Genomic DNA, 19,746 nt, shown 5'->3' on the forward strand with positions numbered 1-19,746 from the left:
TGGTGAGAAGGAGGCATCACAGGATATGCTGTTTGATACCCAAGAGCATCTAAACTCACAGGGACAGTAATTCTTTGAGGACTATGAAACATTTCAGGAAATATTGCAAGAGGTGCCATTAGCTTCATGTTCCTTGTCAAAGTCAGATAAGATAGCAGTATTGGAAGATTGGATGCAGGTTGATGAGGCTGACATACTTCAAGATACTGCACAACCCACACTGGGTGAAATTCCCCAGGGGTTTCATAAATGTATTGCGGCTGTTCATAAGGCTAGAGATCAGTTAGGAGGGCTGATGGAGGAAGTGGAAATGCAACCAGGGGACAGGAGTCTCCGTTGGCCCATCTGATAAAAAAAACCTTGAGTGGGAAGATACATCTTACCCTTCAGATTCTGCTAGAGAGACTTGGTTCTCCACCCAATATGTTCTTGACCTTGTGGCCATTTCCTCTGCAGAATGCATTATTTCATAAGTTAGCCTACTATGGTATGGTAACATTTAATACATTTTACCTGCTAAAAAAAAAAAAAAAAAAAAAACCTACTCATTACATATATGGTGACATATGGAACTGTGCTTATACCTAAAGATATTCTTTAATTACTGTTCCACAACAAGATTCTAACAGGGTCTGTAACACACTGAGTGCCCAGATAAGGAGTGTGTAACACACAGGTCAGTAAAGCACAATAAAAAATTACCTCCCTCCCAAAGCAAAGATCCCCCCACCAATAGAGATCTCTCCACTTCCACTATTAAATATAGTTTTCTTTTAACTTTTATGCACACAGAGAGTCCCTTATACCTTAAAGAGTAACTCCACTTTTGTTGAGGAAAAAAAAAAAAACAATCACCTCTGCGTAATATATGTACATTGCAAGAACTTACATTTTGTTGCAGAGTCCTACCCATTTCTGTTCTTAAGAAAGAGCTGTATGTTTCACTAACATCATTGAAATAATGATTTCTGAATGGGTGTGTCTGTGTCCAATATAATCAGCTGATGCACTAGAAGTTCTAATGAAGAAAGTTGCAGTGTCTGCATCCCTTTAGAGGCAATTAACTGTAAGTGAGCATCTCACCAACAATATAATTCCTAATGCAAAGGATACCTAAAATTTGGCTTGTACCTTGATGCAGACTTCTGGGAAAATCAGTGAGCTAATCATACAAGCAGGAAATTACATTTCTGGGGAAGCTTTGTTTTCCAGAAGGCCTCCAGGTTACCATATAGCATTGAATTTTACAGAAGCTGCAGATTAAAAAGGAAAGATCATTTTTCATAACATTAATTTATATTTTTTTTTTCATGAAAATTGAGTTACCCTTTAAGGACATTATAGTTAGTGGAATGCATTACCAGTTCTTTGAATGGTTTTGCTAGTTGCCTGGAGCTGCTCTTTAAATATTGCGGCACATTATTCACATTAGTCAGAATTATCTGCTTACTACATTTATTTCACTCTAGTACATTATTCCTAATTTAAACACTTTGGATTTCAAGGTATATGACACATTGACTGCTTTAGGGGGCAGTGGTAGCCAACTGCATTAGATCATTACTGCATCTGTCATGCGTCACTCTATTTGAATGGCAGCCACTGAAGCAATGTCACTTTTAATTGCAATATAAGACTTGTGATTTAAATGTATTGTCACTTTTAAATTAAATCACTCAGGGTAAACTTTGATGCCTAATCTGTCATCCAGCCTCAGTGTCCAGTCAAGTAACTCTAATACACACAAAAAAGGAGAAAAAGTAACTAAAATAAAATTTGTTGTTACTGACTATTTATACAGCCAACAATATAAGTCCTGTAGATGACATTTTTCTTACAACCTGCCAAAAATATTACCAATATCTACAAAAACATAATCAAAATCAATGTTCAGAATACTGAGGGCCAAACACACTTTTGAGATGCAGTGCATTGCAGTAATGTGGGCATTACGTTCAATACCAAGTTGTTGTGCTATTTATTTTGTATGGAACCCCAATACACTAAAGTATTGCAGCTCTGATGCACTACCATGCATTGTAGCATTTTTTCTATGGCAGTGCACCATGTCCCTTTTTTGGCCTGTTTGTGTGCATTTGGCAGCCTATTCAAAATCAGCTTCGAAAGTAAATCAGTTAAGGCACCATCCACGGAGTTCTTAGGTCAGATTTACACTGTTCTATTGTGGTAATGCATGCATGCTAACATGCACTGCATTAGGGCAGCTCCATTCATTTTGAATGGGCTGTCAATGCAAACCATCAAAAGCAAAGCTCTTTTCTGGAAATGCAATGTATGGCCATACAGGTGCATTGCTGTAGTGCCCTGGGGTACTATTCAAAATAAATGACACCTTAGTGTCCTGACACACATAACATCATAGCTCCCATCTGTCCTTGATTTCGAGGGACTGTCCCTGATTTGGAGCAATGTCCCTCTGTCCCTCATTCCTCCTCATTTGTCCCTCATTTTGGTCTGATCTATATAGTTGTATATAAAATGCATATTTTATCTATGAAAAAGTGTTTTACAGCACTAAACCTTTGATTTCTAAATTGCTGCATTTGTGAATTCCAAAAGCCAATATAAAGGAATAGTAGTGGTAAAAAAAAAGCACTTGTGGGTTTAACCAATCTTGTTTTTTTTGTACAATTCTCCTTTAAGGGGGCGTGGCAAGGGGTTTGTCCTATGCCTGCATACTTTTGCTGACAGGTGTCCCTCATTCCCATCTCAAAAAGTTGGGCGGTATGCATAACATGCTTAACTACGGCTAAATGGAGTGAACTAGTTCTTAAAGTGGTTGTATCCCCATTCTGAGTAGTTTTCTGTACATGGACAATTGCAGGTTATAATATGATTCTAATGACGTCAACCGCGCATGCGCCATTTGTCCTAATTTTGCAGCAAGCGTATGATGCCGTAAAAATGCAGGGTCTATGCTGGAGCTGTGTCATTTCCTAGTGTCGGCATCAGCCCTGACATCCCCCGATATTCCTTTCTACTCCTTCCGCATTAAGAGGATCGTCTCCAATTCGCTGCACTTTGTTTCCGAAGTAACCGAAAACAAAGAAGAGGCTTGGATATGGCTATTAATGCGTATGCGCAGGATTATGGACAGGGAAAGCTACTGCAGGTGGAACTAAATTACAAGACAGATGCGGAAGACCAGAGTAAGTATGGCTCCGGCGAACAGCCAAGCAGGAGTGTTTCAAAAATAACGATTTATGACAGTAAGAAAGATTTTTGAGCATACTCTTAGTGCCATGTTCATTGTAAATAACTAGTTAGATTTCGATATTGTTTACATCATGTATGATTAGGGGAGTTTACTACTGCTGTAAAGCTTGATACTGATGAATTCTTCCTTGCTGGTCCTATCCTACGTGTCAGCATACTGCCCCTTGCTGGGCCTGACTTGCTTGTCTACAGTGTTTCCCCAAGATCCCACAGAGACTCTAATCTTCTGACCACTTCCAGGAACAGCCACAAGCTAACTGGACTTTTGGGATCCGTGTTTCTCTGTGCTGTGCACTCCCTGTTAGCACCTCCAGGGATGTTCGGACCAGAGTTGCAAGGGAAGCCCTCTTATCACTTTGGCATCTAACCAGGTATGTGACAAATGTCCCTGATAAGATGATAGCACACCAACTGCACTTATAGTGGGGAATGTTAAGGCTGTATGTATAAAAGATAAACTGTTCCTCCTTTGAAATTGCATGTCAATTTGTTTTGCGTTAATGGAGCAAAACTGAACTACTTAGGCTATATTGAATGTGTGAATGGGGAAAATAACGCATTATGACCACTAAATGGAGCCGAGGAGCATACTTATGTGCTATGATAGTCAATGCCATCTAGTGCTCTAATGCTAGGTACGTGGTGTGCCACTACTTATATTGGCATGGGGCGGGGCCATTCGGTGACATCACATGGAGGCCCCACCCACTTGTGATGTCACCGCCCCTTCATGCCCCAGCAGTGATGTCACAAGGGGCAGGGCCTCCATGTGACATCACTGGATGGTCCCGCCGCATGCCAATATAAGTAGTGGCACACCACGCACCTAGCATTAGAGCGAGAGAAAGCGTTGAGTCAATATCGGAGGAAGAACAGAAAGAAGACAGCGCAGAGAAGAGACCTGGCAGAGACAGAAGACAGTGGACAGAGGTAGAAGAACCAGAGAGGGCTAAAAGACATCAGCGGAGAGTGGAGAAGAACCAGAGAGGGGAGAAGAACCAGCAGAGGCAGAAGACATCAGCGGAGGAGGCAGAAGAGTCGGAGAGGGGAGAAGAAATCAGAAGAGATTAATAAATATGCCTTAATAAATTATTTTAAAAACCTGTGTACCGCTTTTTATTTTTGACACTTTTTATTTTTACACTTTTTTGGGGGTGAATGGGTAGGGGTACAATGGGGGGGCACATAGGGTGGGGGGCTTCCAGATTCCAATAAGCCCCCCGCCTGCAGACCCGACAACCAACTGCCAGGGTTGTCGGGAAGAGGCCCTTGTCCACATCAACATGGGGACAAGGTGCTTTGGGGTGGGGGGCGCAAAGCACCCACCCCCCATATTGAGGGCATGTTGCCTGGTATGGTCCAGGAAAGAGGGGGCGCTCACTCGTCCATTCCCTTTTCCTGACCTGCCAGGCTGCACACTAGGATAAGGGTCTAGTATGGATTTTGGGGGGGCCCCATGCCGTTTTTTTTGTTAAATTTGGCGTGGAGTTTCCCCTAAAGATTCATACCAGACACAAAGTGCCTGGCAAAGTCAGATCCACATTATTTGAATTCGGACGGATGTCGGACTTCAAGTCGCAGGGCAAAGTCGGATCCACAGTCGTACGACTGTCGTGTCATACCAGTGTGAACCCAGCCTTTAGGAGCATAGTTAGATGGCTGATGAGTTTCATCTTATAGAAGCAGTTCATCACCTTGTACTTTCATACAGGTTAGTTTATATTTACATTGCCCTGTAAAGTGTGATCCTTTTCAGAGGGCATTTGACATACAGCTGGGAGGTGCTGGGTCACCTTTCTCACCACCTGGGTAGTAACGACAGCCGAATGCGACAGGGAGATATAATTTTTTCCTGGCTGCCAAACAAAGCAGTGCAGCAAGTACAAAACTCTGTCCAGTTGTCTTTGCAGCTTAAGGGGGAAGGGGCAATTTGGACGCGGTCACACAAATCTTGTCGGAAATTCCGAACCTCAAGAACGCGGTGACGTACAACACGTACGACGAGCCAAGAAAAATGAAGTTCAATAGCTAGTGCGGTTCTTCTGCTTGATTCCGAGCATGTGTGGAGCTTTGTGTGTCTGAATTGTGTACACATGATCAGAATTTCCGACCACGGATTTTATTGTCGGAAAATTTGAGATCCAGATCTCAAATTTTGTGTGTTGGAAATTCCGATGGAAAATGTCAGATGGAGCTTACACACGGTCGGAATTTCCGACAAAAAGCCGCAACTGAACATTCTCCATTCGAAAATCCAACTGTGTGTACGGGGCATTTTTTTTTTTTTTTTGAAAGCCTATGGCATGCACAACACACCCAAAAAACTTCACCCGGTGCCAAAAAAATGTGCACACACATAAAGAGTGGTCACAAAAAAGTACAACGAGTACACAGACGTGCCAATTCCCTGATCCCCCGGGGCGTTAGGCTCCAGACGGGGACAAAGGTACTTTACAATGGTCTATCTGGCCGAAACCAGACAGACCCCCTTCTCTGGAGGGTCTGCCGAAACAGAACCCACCCAAGTACCAGGTGGGGCTCCCTCGAAGGGAGACCCCATGAGAGAGGGCGAACTAAGCCAAAAGGCCATGTCCACCCCTTCCCAAGACTTTCAGGGCTGGCCCGAGGACCTGTCCTTACTCGCCACACAGTGAGACAAAACCGTGTACAAACATAAAAAGACATACAGTGACAAAACAGGATTCAATAAAAATAAATAAAAGAAATAAAAGAAAGTGGGGAAGGGATAGTGGAGAGGAGAGTGAAAAGGGTGGCCATTGTGTAAAACAATGACCAGGCCCTCCGACCAGGAATAAAAAAATCCTCTGGTCCCAGCCAAAAGGCCCGGCCCAAGAGGCAGGTGCTAAAAAAGCATGTTCTATGGTGCAGTGACCGTGGTGCCTCAAATCAAAGTGACTGTCACTCACAGTGATTTTATGATTTTATGGCACCCCTGGACTGCCACTCCAGGGGCACATACTCCACAGGCTTTCAAGACCAACCCTGGCCACCGGCCCGGACCACAGCAGCCCCCACCCCAGGCAGGAAGGCATGGAGTTCTGGAAGCTTGGTGAGAGCCCTTTACCATCAGGCCTCACCGTTGTTCAGTCCCTTCTACCTAGTTACATTCGGGAAATATTGGCCGCTCCCCCGGTGGGAGTAAGGTGAGCCAACATTCTCTCCCGAATAACTGTCCGGAGCTAGAGCTGCCCCAATCCAGGCCAGAAGGCCAGGGTCCCGACCCTCCGGATCAGACCCCGTGGTTCTCCATCCCTTTTGGCTACAAACCGCTCCAGGTCACCTTTACTCCAGCAGGTTTTGCATAGCAACTGCCATCCCATCTCTATCTCATCATAGATCAGGGACGGAAGCAAGCGCCACCTCCTGGAAACTGATAAGAACAGATACTACACTTGATCTTAGCCAAAAGGCCAAGAAGCGACTGTGTGTACGGGGCATAAGACTGCTAAAGGCACCTTTTGCATGGGCTTTCTGATCAGTTCCGCCTGTCAGTTTTTCAGGCATACCTGATCGGAGGTTCAATGCAGGTCTATGGGGAGGTGGATGTATATGAACTTGTATCCGTTTACATTTGCCGATCTCCAAATCCCTCCAGGTCCAAACAATAACAGCGAGGGCCACTTTGGTTTGGTAACCGGTCGCGGGCCACAATGAAATTAAATGGTTTAGAATTTTTGATTTTGAATAGCATAATGAACATTTTCCTCCTGCAGCCACTGAATGTCGGCAGTTGCAGGAGGAAATTAAGAGGATTGGTTCTTGTAAATGCTGTCCCTCCTGTCCATGTGTAAAACAGAATGTGACAGGGAGGCCGCACGGGCCCCCTGGAGCATGGGTTGGGGTAGCCATTGTGACCCCTGGCGCTACATCAGTGGTTGGGTGTGTGGTAAAAACATGTCTCAACTATGGGGTTTTACTGCCCCCAAAACCGCAAAATGAGTTCTTACTGTCCCGAGCCATCTATAAGGCTGCTTTCATAATAATTGCACTGTGGTTTATCTACACCACTGGTGCAGCGCAGTGCACCTGTGTCTTTCCTGCCAGTTAACTGCGCTTTGCCATAGACTTCTATTATATTCTGCAGGTAGGGTTGCCACCTCATCCCTTTAAGGCGGACTCCGTTTCCACGGAGCTTGCCTCGGTCCGCCGGCTCAGCGGGAGATTTCTCCGTTGATCTCCGCTGAGCCGGCGGATGACAGGTCCCTCTCTGCTCACTGAGCGGGGAGGGGCTTATCAGGCGCCGCTGCTGCCTATGGAAACGGACAGCATGTCCGTTTTCATCAGATCTCACCCGATCCGATCCGCCAGTGACGGATCTGGATGTAGGGCCATCCATCTGCTTTTTGCGGATCGGACCGGGTCGGATGTCAGCGGGTATATGTCTCCGCTGAAATCCGTCGCTCCATAGGCTAACATGGAGCGCCCGTTCAGGTCCGCCGTCAAAACTGACAGGCGGACCTGAACGGTCCGATCGTGTGAAAGGGGCCTAAAACCAAACACATATTATTTACACAGGTTCTGTGGCTGATTAAGGTAGTAATTAAACTCACTTGGTGCCTGATCTACATTAAACTAGCTTCAGAACCTATGTAATTTATGTGTTTTGGTTTAGGGCTGGGTTCACATTGTTGTGTGGAGCAGCTCACAGCAGGGGTCCGGTGCATCCCTGTTCATCGTTTCTGGTCCGAATTTTTGGCTGAATTCGGATCTGAAACGGACCAGAAGATGCACAGGACTCCTGCAATTTGCTCTGCAGCCATCTCAGGACTGTGTAAACTGAATCCATTGAGAGCCGGTCACAGGCTCCTGACATGCAAATTGAATGTGGAGAAATCCGCATCAAATTCGCAATAGTGTAAACCCAGCCTAAAGGGATGAGGTGGCAACCCTACCTGCAGGTGTGGTGTACGGTCAGTGAGAGCACCAAAACTCCTGCAATCAGTTTGAGGTTGAGGGCCACGGGTTGAGTGCCCCTGTTCTAGACCTAAATGTGCCACAGGCCACGGATTGAACACCCCTGTTCTAGATCTAAATGTGATGGATTGGAGGTAACCTGATGTACGTATACAAACACTTCCTGCTGCCATTGAGCTATCATAGGTCAACCACAGCCCACTGTTAAAGCGGTGTTCCACCCAAAAGTAGAACTTTCACTTATTTGTCTCCTCCGACCCCTCAGGTGCCACATTTGGCACCTTTCAGGGGGAGGGGGGATGGGGACAAGTTTTTTGACAGGTATCCTGTCCCCACTTCCGTCAGACCTTGCCGCGGCGAGGTACTTCAGAAGTCTGGCCCGCTCCTTCTTTTTCTGCCGCCAGACCAATTGGAATGCGCAGTGCACTTCATGCATGTGCAATAGGGAACCGGGCGTGAAGCCAAAAGGGTGCACTGCCGGGTTCCCTTACCAGAAATGACGGCAGCTGCACCAGATCGTCGATCTGAAGATCGACTGAGATGCCGACATTGCTGGCACCTTGGACAGGTAAGTGTCCATACAGTATTTGAAGCTGCTGACTTTCAATTTTTCGTGGGGTGGGCAGACCTCCGCTTTAAAATGGGAACAAAAACTGAATGGACATGAATGTCACAAAACTGACAGCTGTCCCAATCTGCTCCAGTTCGGCAGAACATCTGCTTACAGATCCCCTGCTGAACAAGGCAGAGCGTGTCTGTCTGACACTCCAGTCATCTTCTAGGCAGCCAGTGCTGCAAGATACCACTATACTATGAATGTGAACGTGAATGTGAATGTGAATATCCCTGTATCCCCTTATTTTTTCAGCAGTCAGATTATTTGAGCTGCACTGATGACAAATAAATGGTGCTGTCATTCAGACAAGGATATACACTTATTTTTTTTTTTTTTTTAATAGGACAGAAATGCATCTCATTTTACATGCCCATTTCTGTGCTTACCTGTCCTGTCCAGTTTTTACAATCAGAAATCAATCCCATCATCCATGCATAATAGGCCCATTGAATTAGAAGCATGTTCATGCAGACAAATCAGTTTCACTAGTTCATACAAAGGTACAAAATCCCAGATTAGTCATAATTCAGCACCCTGGATTAACCCGGCAAATTCCCTTAAGCAAATATACTAGTGTTTTTTCTCTGACTATAATACTCCTTTAATGAATGCATCTGTGTACAGATGAAGCAATCACCTGGTTTCAATCTGCTGCTCTGGCTGGCATTTCCAGTTTCATTGCCAATTCTTGAGCTTTCAGACTGGTCTTTGGATTGTTGCAGGAAGCCCCTAGTGGAAAAACACATAAGGTTAGTGATTAGTCAGATATGTACAGTTTTGCTAATCAAAGCTGGCTTTATAATTAATATATTACCCTATGTCTCCCAGAGGAATGTATGGTCAGTGCATCAGTTAGGACATAGCAGACAGGTCTTTCTACTGTTCACTGATACATTCCAGCAGCAAGGCCAGTGGAGATAGTGTGTAATAGTTGGAGGAAAATGAACTGGTGGTTCTAGGATAGATTTCTCAATCTCTGTTCACTTCCCAGCCCCACACTGATAAAAAGATGAGGGTTTGGAGGGGTGTTATTTGTCATATTACTGATATGTATGTAACTTGTAATTATTTCAGGCATTGTATTGTGGGGATACTATGCTATAATGAAAAATGTTTTATTAAGAGAATCTGGTATTGCTTCAGTGTTTGGGGCCATTTGGAGAGTATTTTTAACATTGGTTGATCTACTTAAATAGAACTAAAAGGATATATTTGTTTTACATTTTGTATAGAGTAAGGAAAGTTTATAACCCCTGTCAGTTTTTTGCCATCTATGTCCCCATTAAGAAGATTTACCTTCACTTCCTGTCCCATAGATAAAACAGGAAGAGAGAGGAAATCCCTTCAAAGTGAGGAAACCTTGTTTATCACTAATAAGGATGGGCTTGGGCGTGTCCGCACACTCCACGTGCAGAGCCCACGAGGAAGTCGGCACGGCGCTGCACTAATCACAGGCAGTGAGACATTTTCCTGATGTGCGGCTGCACAGATGGGGAAATGTCTCACTACCTGTGATTAGCGCAGCGCCGTGCCGACTTCCTGGCGGGTTCTGCACGTGGAGTGTGCGAACACGCCTGAGCTCATCCTTAATCACTAAGCTGATCAGAACTAGCAACCCCATTGGAAGATTTCACCTCTATTCCTGTTTTGGCGACAACCCAAAACTTGACATTCACTTTTACTCTTGGTGATAACAGTAAACAGGACTAACGGGGGCGCAGACCGCAAAAGAACCTGACAGATATTCTAATCTGTCTCCACTGTGCCCAAAACTTACAAAAAAAGTTTGCTTTTAGTTGTACCTTAAGGCCTTGTTCACATTGACTGTGCTCTTGAAATAGTGCAACTTCTAAACTTGCATGCTTTCAAAGCTGCATATCAGTTCGACTTTGTGTGTGACTTGGAAGACATCTGTGCGGCTTCATGCACAGATGTCGATTTAAGTCGCTCACGAAATTGACAAAAGTAGTGCATGTACTCATTGCAAATCATGGGGTAGGAAGCTCTTGAGCACCTGTGGCATAAGACTGAGTTTTAGAAATATTTCAACCAATATAAATCTGTCCTTCAAAAATACTATTCTTGCCGCCACGCTGCCAAGCAGACCTATTTTATTACTCTCATTAACACTACCTCATCCAGTCCCCATCAACTCTTCTCTACCTTCAACTCTCTACTTTGTCCTCCACTACCTCAATCACAGCCCATGAGATCGCCATTCACTTTAAAAATAAGATTGATACAATATCTCCTTACTCTCCTTCTCCAAACTTCTTGAAAGACTAGTCTACAACCGACTAAGCGACCATCTGATCATGAATAAACTTCTTGATCCCCTTCAGTCCGGTTTTCACCCTCAACACTCCACGGAAACTGCTCTCCTTAAACTCTCAAATGACCTACTAATGGCTAATGCCAATGGACACTATTCTGAACTACTTCTCCTGGATCTCTCTGCTGCCTTTGACACAGTGGACCACCCCCTCCTCCTCAAAAAAACTCCACTCCTTTGGTCTCCGTGACTTTACTCTTCGCTGGTTCTCATCCTACCTATCCCACCGCTCCTTCAGTGTCACTTACAACTCTACTTCCTCCTCTCCTCTTCCTTTTTCCGTTGGGGTCCCCCAAGGTTCTGTTCTTGGACCTCTCCTTTTCTCAATCTACACCACCTCCTTGGGTCAGTTGATTGCCTCCCACGGCTTTAAATATCATCTCTACGCTGACGACACCCAAATCTATCTCTCCACCCCCCAGCTCTCTCCATCTGTCTCCTCACGTATTACCAACTTACCAGCAGACATATCAGCCTGGATGTCACATCACTTCCTCAAACTCAACCTATCCAAAACCGAGCTCATGATATTTCCTCCCTCAGGTGCCACTTCCCCTGATTTCCCTGTCAATATCAACGGCTCAACTATCAACCCATCTCCCCACGCCAAGGTCCTAGGTGTAATCCTGGACTCTGAACTAACCTTTCAACCCCACATTCTATCACTATCCAAAGCCTGCCGCCTCAATCTCCGCAACATCTCCAAGATACGCCCCTTCCTAACCAATGTCACCACAAAGCTTCTAATCCACTCCCTGGTCATCTCCCGCCTCGACTACTGCAACTCCCTCCTCATTGGTTTACCTCTAAATAGGCTATCCCCACTTCAGTCTGTCATGAACGCTGCTGCCAGGCTCATCCACCTCACAAACCGCTCAGCGTCTGCTACACCCCTCTGCCAATCCCTCCATTGGCTGCCACTCAGTCACCGAATTAAATTCAAGATACTAACTATAACTTACAAAGCCATCCACAACCTGGCCCCCAGCTACATCTCTAACCTAGTCACAAAATACCAACCTAATCGTTCTCTTCGCTCCTCCCAAAACCTCCTGCTCTCAAACTCCCTTGTCACCTCATCCCATGCTCGCCTTCAGGACTTCTCCAGAGCCTCCCCCATCCTCTGGAATGCTCTACCCCAATCCGTCCGATTTTCTCCTACTTTATCCACTTTCAGACGATCCCTGAAAACTCATCTCTTCAGAGAAGCCTATCTGGCCCCCACCTAACAACTGTACATTTATCTTCTCAATCAGCACATCACCCACAGTTATTACCTCTTGTATCTCTTGACCTTCCCTCTTAGATTGTAAGCTCTAAGGAGCAGGGCCCTCTGATTCCTACTGTATCAAAGTGTATTGTATTTGTACTGTCTACCCTCAAGTTGTAAAGCGCTACGTAAACTGTTGGCGCTATATAAATACTGTATAATAATAATAATAATACAATATGTGATGGGATCTCCACCCTACAGATATCTCCCCCACTTATCACTCTCCACAGGTACACTCATTACTTTGAATAAAAATGACAATCTCTGATGTGAATGATTGTATCAAATTGTAAACCAAAAATTATACGATGAACACATGATAGAGACTGCTATTATTGTGTTATGTGCTGATATCACAAAATAGTAAATATATATAAAAAAATTAATAAAGCTTGAAAAAGTCACCTGCCAGTGATGTAACGCATAGGAGGATCCAGTAACCCCAGTGCTGTATGAGCAGGAACAGCCAAGTGAGGAGATTGTCTCTGAATATATGCAACTGACCTTCTTAAATGCGATCTTATTGCGGGGCATGTGTGAGTGCAACTGTGTTTTATATACCCTCTCTGGCATATTCCTCAACTCTCTAAAACATGCACTAGTCACCCCCGTACTTAAAAAGCCCTTACTGGATCACATCTATCTTAACAATCTAAAAACTCCACTCCTTTTGTCTCTGTGACTGTACTCTTCGCTGGTTCTCATCCTACTTATCCCACTGCACCTTCAATATCAATTACAATTGACTTCCTCCTCCCCTCTTCCTTTCTCCGCTGAGGTTCCCCAAGGTTCTGTTCTTCAACCTCTAATATTTTCAATCTACACCTCCTATCTGGGTCATTTGATAACCTCCCATGGCTTTCAATACATTTCCTTGCTGATGACACCCAAAACTATCTCTCTACCCCACAGCTCATGCCATCGGTCTCCACATGCTTCACTAATTTACTAAGAGCGATATCAGCCTGGATGTCACATCACTTCCTCAAACTCAATCTTTCAAAATCGAGCTCATAATATTTCCTTCCCCACATGCCTCCTACCCTGACTTCTATGTCAAGATCTATGGCACAACTATTAATCTGTCCCTGCATGCCAAGGTGCTAGGTGTTATCCTGAACTCTGAACTATCCTTTCTGCCCCACATCCAATCACTGTCCAAAACTTGCTGCCTCAACCTACGCAACATCTCCAAAATACGTCCCATCCTAACCAATGACACCATAAAGCTTCTAATTCGTTCCTTGATCATCTCCCACCTAGACTATTGCAACTCCCTCCTCATTGGCTCAGCTTTACATAGGCTATCCCCTCTTCAGTCTATCATGAATGGTGCCGTCAAACTCCTCCACCTTACCAACCGTTCAGTGTCTGCTCCTCCTCCTGGCTTATGCTGAACCAATTAAATTCAAAATACGAACAACTTAAAAAGCCACCCACAACTCGGCTTCCAGCTACATCACTAACCCAGTCTCAATATACCAACTGAATTGTTCTCTTCATTCCTCCCATGACCTCCTGCTCTCTAGCTTCCTTGTCACTTCCCTCCATACTCGCCTCCAGGACTTTTCCCGACTCTCTCCCATCCTATAGAATTTCATACCCCAATCTGTCTGTTTCCTACTCTGTTTGCTTTTGGATGATCTCTGAAAACCCATCTCTTCAGAGAAGCCTATCCCGCCCCCCCACTAATAACGACTTACATTTTCTCCATCAGTTCATCCCCCACATTTATTACCCTATATATCACTTCACCCTCCCTTTTTTGTTGTAAGCTCTAACGATCAGGGCCCTCTGATTCCTCCTGTATTGGATTGTATTGTCACTGTACTGTCTACCCTCAGGTTGTAAATTGCTGCACAGACTGTATAATAATAATATGATGAATCTTTTTCAGGATTGTTTATGATAAGCTTCTAGCGCATATAAATATGCTGATTGGATCTATTTGTGGTGAAAATATAGCTAAAAAAGATCAACAGACTTTTGGGGTTGAGTGCCTCATCGTACTTTTTAGATGTTTATAATACTGGGGGACCATGGGAACTATATGAAAATGTTGTCAGATGTTTGTAGCCACAATGGTTCAGCACAAATAGTCATGGCTGGGACTTGATTCTTTGTAGGCAGCTGTTAAACTATACTGAATATTCTGATAATCAAAGGCAGTTTTCTCATCAGCCTAAAGTGTATGTACTTGAATAGGGAAGGATCAAAATAGACCGGTGCCCCCAGTAAAAGATTTCCTCTTACATTTTATTCTGGGGACAATTTTCCAATTTTGTATTTCCCTTCCCGTCTTGGTGACAATAGTTAGGAGGAAAGAAAGGCATGAACTCTCAAAGGGGACATACACTGTATTAAAAACTAACCCCATCCCCACACCATTGAAAATAAAGTTTTGCCTAGAGATATACTTTAATATTTGATCATCATTTGTGTAAAAATATTGGTTTATTACAATACTACATTACATAATATCCACGTATGAATCCAAGCGTTTGGATCCTAGAAGATATTTACAGTATAATAGTGTACGCGTGTGGTTATAATGACTGCAGAATTATTTTTTTATTGTGAAAACCTTTTCAAACATTTCCTATTATATAGCTTAATTATACTTTGTATTTCTTAAAATAATTCTGCATTTCTTTTTATTGTATTCTATCTTAAGAACACTTTCAAGTGATCCAATTATATAGCTAAGCAAGCTATATAAGCTGAAGCTAGCAATTATGTTTCCATAATTGTCTCTCTGTCTCTGGTAACATTTGTGATCCAACTCGGAAGTATAATTGTGATCTGGTACTGTCAATTACCCAGATGGACTTCTTTGGTGGCCTCGGGAGCCCATGTAAAACTTGGAAGTGGTTCTCTCTGGAACCTGAAATAGAAAGACATTGTCAGTCATCATAGATTAACCAATTTACTATGTTATGCTTTTAAATGGTCAGTTCAACCACAAATGATACTAAAAGCGTTTTTAATCTTTCAAGAAATCTAGATAGGTGCAAGTTAAGACAGGACTTTTTGATGTCACTAACATTTAATACTAGCAGAGGGCAAAGAGACTGAGAATGGTTAGGCAGGATTGTGGGTGCCAGTTAAAGGCCTCATGCATAATGGACACTTTTGCAGCTGATACTAGGGGTGTCGGGCGTGTTTTTTTTTTTTTCTGCCAAAAATCTGTTGCCAGGAGCAAACACTTTTAGGAGAGTTTGCAAAATGTTCTGTGTGCATGAGGCCTAAGAATGCAGCATAAGGTAGAATTCAAAGCAAATTTATGTCTTTAACCACTTGCCGCCCATGTAACGTCAAATGAAGCTGCGTACTTTGAGCGGTGATATCTGAATGATGCCTGCATCATTCAGATATTCTCTTTTAGAGCCAGCGATTCCCTTCACCATAAGAATGATCACAGCAGCTGTTTAGCCGCTTGATCATTCTTACAGGCAGTGGGAAGGAACATCACCCCCCCCCTTTCCGCCACCCTCTGGTGCTTCTTCCGGCTCCCCCCTGCCTTGGGCCAACCGGAGAAGGAACCGAACGGCCCGGATGCTGACCATAGAGATTTCCGGTGGGCCAGATGGTCTCCGGAGTCTCTATGATCGTTCGGAGGCCGGGCGTGATGTTATGACATCACACCCGGCCTCTGCATTTGAAAAAATGCCGCTGCCTCGGCTGGGAAGCTGCGATCATATATGTTTTTTTATTTTTTATTTCAGGCTTCCCAGCCTGAAACCACACATGTGAGGTATCACCGTGAACATTGGAGTGAGAGAAATAATTCTAGCACTAGACCTTCTCTGTAACTCAAAACTAACCTGTAAAAAAATGTAAAGCGTTGCCTATGGGGATTTTTAAGTACCAAAGTTTGGTGCCATTCCATGAGCGTGTGCAATTTTGAAGCGTGACATGTTAGGTATCTATTTACTTGGCATAAAATCATTTTTCACATACAAAAAAATTGGGCTAACTTTACTGTTTGTGTTTTTTTTTTTTTTTTTTTTTTAAATGCATGAAACTTCTTCTTTTTTTTTTTTTTTAAACGCGTTTGAAAAATTGCTGCTCAAATACCACGAGTGAGCAGCAGGTACAGGCACAATCATGTACGTGACGTCTTTTCTTTCTAATGTGTCCAATCACACACAGAACTCTGTGTGTACAAACGCACAGAAAACTCTGTGTGCATAGCAAGAGCAATCTGGTTGTTTCTTCTCCCTGCAAAGCAGGGAGAAAAAAACAGCAAGTTCAAAAAATAAAAACAGAAAACATTACACATTGTTAGGCACAGAGTTAACCCCTTACCAGCTAATGCCAGCGGTATTATCACTGATCACTGTAAGCATGCCACTTGCAATGTCGGGGTCAGTTAGTGACCCTTCCAGATAGTGTCTGTTAGCACCCACCACCCTATCACAGTCCCACTGTGTGTTGCTGATCACAGCCATTACAGTATAGTGTCTATAGCTGCCTAAATTCCAGTATCTATACCATAGTTTGCAGACCCTAACTTTCATACGAACCAAAATACACTTATTGTGATTTTTTTTTTTTTTCAACCAAAGACATGTAGCAGAAAACATTTTGGCCTAAATGTGTGAAGAAATTTGATTTTTTTTTTGGATATGTTTTAGAAAATATTGTTGTTTTTTTTCTACACTTTTCAGGCTTTGTTTAATTTATATCGCAAAAAAATAAAAAAATCCAGTGGTGATCAAATGCCACCAAAAGACAGCACTATTTATGTGAAAAAAATATATAAATTTAATTTGCATACAGTGTTGCATGACTGCGCAATTGCAAGGTAAAGTAGCATGGTGCTGAATAGCAAAAAATGTCCTGGCCATGATGGGGGTAAAACCTTCTAGGTATCAATAAAGATACAGGGTAAAAAATAAAAAAGCTTTTCTTACGATATGCTTTTACATATATCTACAATGCTGAGATTTTCACTCTCCTCCCCACAGTATTTTATCCCCCCCCCACTAGATGTCCTTAGTCTGTTGACCAGCATCATTCAACCCACTTCTTCTGAAACCAGGTTGCCCCAGCCTGTGACTGAACAGTGAATGAATAAACAGCCCAGTGATAAGCTCAGCTGTCATTCTGCTTTCTCCTTTTGGTGCCGTGCTTTTATTTTCCGCACATGAACTGATTGGCTCCTTGTACTGCTTCTTCCTCTCACACTTAAACCCTGTTCTGCAAGGATTGTAAGAAGCAGATTCCAAGTCAAATCTAGGTACTTACACTGCTTGTATTAAAAAATGGAACCCAACATAAAAACCTTTTCTTTTAAGTTTATTCAGGCATATACGATTCAGAGACAATTGGCTTATACTGCTGCCTACTGGAGGATTTGGACACTGGGAAACAAAAAAAGTCTTATGTAGGCATCTGATGCCCTCTAATGTCGTCTGCATTTGTAAAAGGCTTTTGCTTAATAATTACCACAGAGTTAATTGGCTACTAACAGGTACTTTTTCTCTCTCTCCTAACTAGGTCAAACCCCTCCAGTTGGAGGACTGTGATGTTATTAAAAAGGGGAGTTTGCAGAAAGTAGACGCAGAGAACTAAGCCATATGATAATATACAAACAGTTGCTGTTGTATTTCACCCAGGCCAGAAGCAGAGACTATTAGGCAAGTATTCCCATGTTCTATTAGTTTAACTGCTGCTGCCCATAGCTTCTTGAGCGTGTATCTAAATATTTGTGACAGACCTACAGTATCTCTGTCCTTTTTGTTTAATAATTCTCACATGCACAGTGCCAGATACTGTAGCTAGGTCTGTGCTACTGTATGTGTGTAGTGGGCACCTTCCAGCATATTAGTAGGTTAACTTGTTTATTGCAATAGAGTTTAGATGCAGCTCCTGTTATTTTAGTTAACCCTGTCCCTTCATGCCTGGGACTAAATAGCTAGTTTTAGTTCAGGGCTCAATAACCAACATATGTTGGAGCCAGGTTAGGCAGTATCTTCTGGTAGTTAGATTTCTGGTTGCATGAAAGATTAAGAACTAATAGGGACCAAGACGCAAAGTACCGTATTTATCGGCGTATAACACGCACCCCAAGTTTAGGAGGGAAGTTTAAGGAAAAAAAACTTACATTAAAATGCCCATCAATGCAGCCTTATCGTGTCCATCTGCAGCCTTTTCAGTGTCAGTGCAGCCTTGCCCCAGTGTCCATTGCAGCCTTGTCAGTGCAGCTTTGCCCCAGTGCAGCCTTGTCAGTGCAGCCTTGTCAGTGCAGCTTTGCCCCAGTGCAGCCTTGTCAGTGCAGCCTTGCCCCAGTGCAGCTTTGTCAGTGCAGCTTTGTCAGTGCAGCCTTGTCAGTGCAAGTTTGCCCCAGTGCAGCTTTGTCAGTGCAGGTTTTCCCCAGTGCAGCCTTGTCAGTGCAGCTTTGTGCACTCGCCGCCGACATACACAGCCGGATTCAAATACGGCGCCGAGATTGCAGGGATTCGTTGGAGCCGAGATACACATACCCGAGTGTTCTCGGCGCCGCTCACAGCCCAGACCTATGATGGACATAACACAGGTCCAATGGCGGAACTGGGCGTGACTGTGAGCGGCGCTGAAAAAAGCCGAGAACACTCGGATATGTGTATCTCGGCTCCAACGAATCCCTGCAGTCTCGGCGCCATATTTGAATCTACACACGGCTGTGTATGTCGGCGGCAATTGCTGCGATCGCTCCGATCACACAAAATCGGCGGGGATCGGCCTATAACACGCACCCACGATTTTCCCCTGATTTTAAGGGGAAAAAAGTGCGTGTTATATGCCGATAAATACGGTAGGTAGGCTGACTCTGGGGTCCAGTGCCTTGGAGTATCAAAGTCTGAACACAGATCAAGACAGAGTTATCTTTCCACAAGTATAGCACAACTCCTAGGGAGCCACAGGTGAATAGGGATCCCCCACACTGCACAGCCGGCACACCAAATCTTCACAGTCTCCCAGAGTCAGAAAACAGTCCAGTACTTTGTTTTGTTATTTTATTGAGGGTTTAGAAGTTGGATGGGGGAGTAGGGGTATTATGGGATGCCCACTTGATTTTAAGCAACTTCAGGGACAACTTCTCCTATATACAGTCTATATACACTCCTCTCTTCCTCCAGCACACTAGCTTGCAGAAAAAACTCAGCTGGGACACTGTAATGGATCTGACCAGACAGTCAGCCAGATTAAAGTAAAAGCCCTTTACAGGCAGGGACCCTGGGGGCCCCCAGATCCCAGCCCCCTCCCCCATGTGAATGGGTATCGGTGCATCGTACCACTACCTATTCACCAAAAAAGCAGTGAAAAGTAAAAAAAATCAAGAGCCGGTTTTGGACAAGTCCTTTATTA

General features: G+C 43.8%; 1 protein-coding gene and 1 pseudogene across 2 annotated transcripts in view; both read right to left on the reverse strand.

Moving 5' to 3' along the window:
* NRK (Nik related kinase) overlaps positions 1–19,746 on the reverse strand; it is a 402,914-nt gene that overhangs the window by 131,222 nt on the left and 251,946 nt on the right. For both annotated transcript variants that reach the window (XM_073599301.1, XM_073599300.1), the window contains exons 18-19: positions 15,213–15,277; positions 9,426–9,517 (exon numbers count right to left, since the gene is read on the reverse strand). In XM_073599301.1, the coding sequence (XP_073455402.1) occupies positions 9,426–9,517; positions 15,213–15,277 (157 nt within the window). The remainder of the gene's footprint in view (positions 1–9,425; positions 9,518–15,212; positions 15,278–19,746) is intronic.
* LOC141109058 (U2 spliceosomal RNA) lies at positions 6,548–6,680 on the reverse strand (annotated as a pseudogene).

The sequence above is a fragment of the Aquarana catesbeiana genome, linkage group LG09 (genome assembly GCF_042186555.1).
Source record: "Aquarana catesbeiana isolate 2022-GZ linkage group LG09, ASM4218655v1, whole genome shotgun sequence".
In the NCBI taxonomy this organism is placed as follows: Eukaryota; Metazoa; Chordata; class Amphibia; order Anura; family Ranidae; genus Aquarana; species Aquarana catesbeiana.